The sequence below is a fragment of the Cyanistes caeruleus genome, unplaced genomic scaffold (genome assembly GCF_971803275.1).
Source record: "Cyanistes caeruleus unplaced genomic scaffold, bCyaCae1.hap1.1 HAP1_SCAFFOLD_102, whole genome shotgun sequence".
Lineage (NCBI taxonomy): Eukaryota > Metazoa > Chordata > Aves > Passeriformes > Paridae > Cyanistes > Cyanistes caeruleus.
The window spans coordinates 27,621-32,148 of record NW_028255904.1 but is presented as its reverse complement, the minus strand read 5'-3'; the positions used below and the strand labels follow the sequence as shown (position 1 = coordinate 32,148).

Sequence of the window (4,528 nt, the reverse complement as noted above, 5' to 3'; positions counted from 1 at the left end):
GGGACTTGTATATAAGGAAGCAATGGGAGAAACCATCAGTTTCAGAAAATGTTACTAATTGACAAGGACTGCTGCTCAGACCAAGTCCCGATACATTCCTGAACTTCCAGAAGAACAAACACTCCACAGAGCCAGGAATATCGGGTGTTACACAAAAAGGACATGCAGCAGGCGGATCGGGAAGGCTGAACCTTCCAAGCACCTCGGCCAGTGTTGGGCAAAGGGACAGGGACATGCGGCCGGGAAAATCAGGACAAAAACGAGGCCGCGTCCTCCAACACCTGGAGAGAGCGCACGGCAAATGCCCCATGGCCTCTCCCTTTGGGCAGCAATAAAGTCACTTGCACACCGCTCCTCTGGCTCCTTGGGCCACACAAACCTCTGGCGCCGGGAATTTTCCCGCCCGGCCCCGGGCCCAGCGCAGCCACCTCCGGCCTCCCGACACGAAGCGGGACGAGCCAGCGCTGCTCCGCCACCGCCTCCTGCCGAGGCCCCAGCGGCAAGGAGACCGCGGGCAGCCGCTCCCGCAGCGCCCTCAGCCCAGGGCCAACACGGGCCGGCCACGGCACAAGCCACCCGCCACAGCCCCCTGCCGCCCCCTCCCGGGCCCGCAGCGAGCCCCGAGCCCCCGCAGAACCGAGCGCGGCTCCCACCTGCGATGGCCGGGGCCGCCTCCGAGCTCCGCCGCCGCCTCACCGAGCTCCGGTCGCTGCTGCCGCCGCTGCCGGGCCCGCACAGACGCTCCGGCAATGGCGGCTCTCCTGCCCCACGGCCGCCCTGGGAGCGCCAGCGGGGCCGGGCTTGTCCCCGCTCTGCCCAATCAGCGCGCGCCAGAGCCACGAGTGACGGCAGAAGCAGCCAATCGCAGCCAGCGGCGGGCCCTGCACACGGCACGGACTCGCCTGCCTTGGGCTGAGCTCCGCCATTTCTCGGCCCCCTGGGCTGAGGAGCGGCCCCGGCGCTGGGCCCGGCCCGGGCAGGAGGCCAAGGAAGCGCCGCTGCGCTGAAGCGCCGGGAGCTCGGGGTGCCCGGGAGCTGAGGGCGTTGGGAGCTGGGGGTGAGTCCGGGGTGGAGCAGGGCATACCGGAGCGAGGCCAAAACTCTGTGACTCTCCTTCCTGTCCCGGGCGGGGAGCAGAACACTCAAGGAAAGGCTCGGGGGTCGGGATGAGGTTGGGGACAGTTCAATCCTTGGTCACGGGCACAGCACACCTGACTTGGGGAAATTAAATTAAATTTATTATCAAACGTGTCAGAACAAGAAAACGAGAAACAAAGTAATTCTTACGGAAATCCATCTTCCCCCCAGCTGTCCCTCCTTCCCGGGCTTAACTTTGTGCCCCTCTCCGTCCCCTCCCCGCCCAGAGGCACAGGGATGGGGGTCACAGTCAGGTCATGTCACTGCCTCCCCCTGAGGGCCAGGAATCCTTGTCCTGCTGCAGCCTGGGGTCCCTCGCAGGGGCCAGAGTCCCTCAGGACCAGGCTGCTCCAGCGGGGATGGCCAGGGGGATCCCCGAGTGCGGCCAGGAGCCACTTGCATGGCTGTGCAGGGGCTTCTGCCGGGCTCGGGGCCTCTCTCAGGCACCCCCTGCTCCGGCCCGGCCTCACTGCCCCCCTCACCCCCCATGCAGCGAGTGCCGGGGCAGGGAGATGCACGATTTTCACGGGGCTGAATCTCGGAGTATCTGAGCTTTATTGGGCTAAATGTTGGTGCTTTGTTTTTTTGTGGGGGCAGAATCTTTCTGTTTTCGGAGGATATCAGCATTTTGGTGTTTTGGAAGTTTTTGATCTCTTTTGATGTTTGGAGGATGTTGGTGCTGAATCTTGGTGTCCTGGAGGTTCTTTCAGACACAAGATGCCCAGTGACTTCCTGAGAGCACCTTGGGCAAGGAGGTACCCCCAGCCCAAAGTGCTCATCTCTTGTTTTTTCCCCTAAACCAGGATTTTTCATTCCTAAGCCGTGGCTGGATGGAGGAGGTGGAAAAGCCCTGGAGAAGCCGCATGAGAAGGGTCTGCAAACTCAGCCCAGGGAGCTGTGAGGAGGAAAGATCCCCCCTATACCAGGAACATGGCCAGAGATCCAGCCAGAGCTCAGAGCTGGGGGAGAAGCCTCATGGTGGGGAGAAGCCCTGCAACTGCTTGGAATGTGGGAAGGGTTTCAGGTACAGGTGCGAGCTGATCCAGGACCAGGTGATTCACACTGGGGAAAAGCCCTACAAGTGTGGGGAATGTGGGATGAGCTTCAGCTACATCTCCTACCTGAGGGAACACCAGAGGATCCACACTGGGGAAAAGCCCTACGAGTGTGGAAAATGTGGGAAGTGCTTCAGCAAGAGGTCCAACCTGAGGGCACACCAGGTGATCCACACAGGGGAACGGCCCTACACCTGCTTGGAATGTGGGAAAAGCTTTGGGTGGAGCTCTGACCTGAGAAAACACCAGCTCATCCACACTGGGGAGAGGCCCTATGAGTGTCCCGAGTGTGGGAAGAGGTTTCAGTGCAGCTCCACTGTCATCAGACATGAGCGGATTCACACAGACGAGAGGCCCTTCCGCTGCCCCGACTGCGGGAAGAGCTTCAACCGCAACTCCACCCTCACTCTCCACCGGCGCATCCACAGTGGGGAGAGGCCCTACGAGTGTCCCCAGTGTGGGAAGAGCTTCTCACAGAGCTCTCACTTGACCCAACACCAACGGAGGCACCAGTAAGGGAAGCCCTGCGAGTGCCCCGAGTGCAGGAAGAGCTTCGTGCGCTGCTCCAGCTCCATCCCCCATGGGAGGATGGGCATTGGATGATCCCCAGTGACCCCCGTTGGGCAGAGCCCTGGTGATCCGTGGTCCTGGTGATCTGTGTTGGGAAGACACCTGGCTGGGAGGCTCCACATCTTCCTGGCTCCCTGTGGGCACCTGGATGAAAGCAGGGGAATGAAAATCCATCAGGACACAGACCAACAATGGGAATTCCTTGAGGAGAGTGGATTTGTTGACTTTCAATCCTAGAGAACCTTTTGTCGCTGCCTCAGGAGCTCTGTTGGCAGAGAAAAGGGAGTGACACCGGGCTTGGGGGCCCTGAGGGAACACACATGCTCTGGGGGAGGGGATATCCAAACTTAGGGACCCCGTCTCACATTCTTGCTCAGGTAGATGCTGAGCCCCAGAACCAGGAAGACAAAACCCAACATGGAGACTCCAATCTCCGTCAGCATCTTATTGCAGGTGGCATTTCATGGTGTCCCTGGGGCAACTGCAGAGGTCAGGACCCCCAAAACCTCTCACAGACCCCACAGGTACCTCAAAGGACCCTCTCAGTCTCCCCCAGCCTGCCCAGGACCCTCTGGAACCTCCTTTGGACTAACTAATTTTAAAAAATTAGGTATTTTAGAAAATTTGGAGATCTCAGCTAGAGACAGGCCTTGCTGGAGCTAGTTAGAGTTAATGATTAAGTGAGAAGCAGGATTTGAGATAATGAATCTCGGACTTAGGTAAAAAATTACTTGTCATTGTATGTTTGTTTAGATGTGCTTATAATGAGAAAAGAGAAACTGATAAACGGGTTCAGGAAGATCACAGACCTTACATCTGGAAACCCATTTCAAAGTCACAAGGGAGGAAACTGGAGTTGTACCAAATGTCATTTGTAATGTCAACCATTGTAAAGGTAGAAAGGTGAGAGTGAGGAAGAGCCGTTTTCCTTCATCTCCTGATGACCCCTCCTCACCAAAACGACCCCCTCCTCAAACTGGGGAGCCAACCACGCAGTTGTAATGACATTTTAAACTGATTACAGTGCATTTTAATCCAAAGTGGGGAATGGGAAGTGTTAGCATTATGCATATGTATTAGTATTAATATGTATTAGTATTTTGGATATTCAAGACTATTGTAAATAAATTCACACTGGAATCTTTTGTCAACTTGCAGTGCATATTAAGGGGTGACTCCTGCACTCGCCCAGTGCTGTGATTAAACATCCACTTTGTAACTTTAAACTGTTGGAGAGGTTTTTTGTCCATTAACAGATTGATGTTGATACTGGATCAATATTGCTATTTTGGTAAATCACTGCCAGTCTCTTCCCAGCCTCCCCAGGACCCACCAGAACCCCTCCTGTTCCTCTCAGGATCCCACAGCCCCCTCCCAATTTCCCCCCACTGCCCCAGGACCCCCAAACCCTCTCCCAGTCCCTTCCCAGCCCCACCAGGACTCATCAAGACTCCTCCCAGTCTCTTCCCAGCACAACCAACCTCATCCCAATCCCTGCTTTCCAATGCCCAATCTCCTTCCAGCTCCTCCAGGCTCACTCAAATCCCTCCCAGTTACACCCAGCACCCCCAAACTCCCTCCCAGTGTCCACCAGGACCCCCAGAACCCCATCCCACCCTCCCCAACATCCTTTAATCCCCTTCCCAGCCATCCTAAGCACCTCAATCCCTTCCCCAGTTTAAACCAGACTATCTCAAACTCCCTCCCAGTTCCTCTCAGCACACCCCAATCCCCCTCTGGGCCCCCCCAGTGCCTCCCCCGCTGCC

The 4,528-nt window shown here is 57.0% G+C and overlaps 1 protein-coding gene across 1 annotated transcript; it reads left to right on the top strand.

The window, feature by feature from the left end:
- The first annotated feature begins 889 nt into the window (after positions 1 to 889).
- On the top strand, positions 890 to 3,988 carry LOC147646292 (uncharacterized). The gene is made up of 2 exons (XM_086873626.1): positions 890 to 1,057; positions 1,941 to 3,988. Exon 2 carries the CDS (start codon positions 1,968 to 1,970, stop codon positions 2,706 to 2,708), a length of 741 nt encoding a protein of 246 aa, XP_086729752.1. The 5' UTR covers positions 890 to 1,057; positions 1,941 to 1,967; the 3' UTR covers positions 2,709 to 3,988.
- Positions 3,989 to 4,528: the final 540 nt, after the last annotated feature.

Coding starts and splice junctions, on each gene's coding strand:
- LOC147646292 (XM_086873626.1), top strand. CDS start 1,968: ATGGAGGAGGTGGAAAAGCCCTGGAGAAGCCGCATGAGAAGGGTCTGC.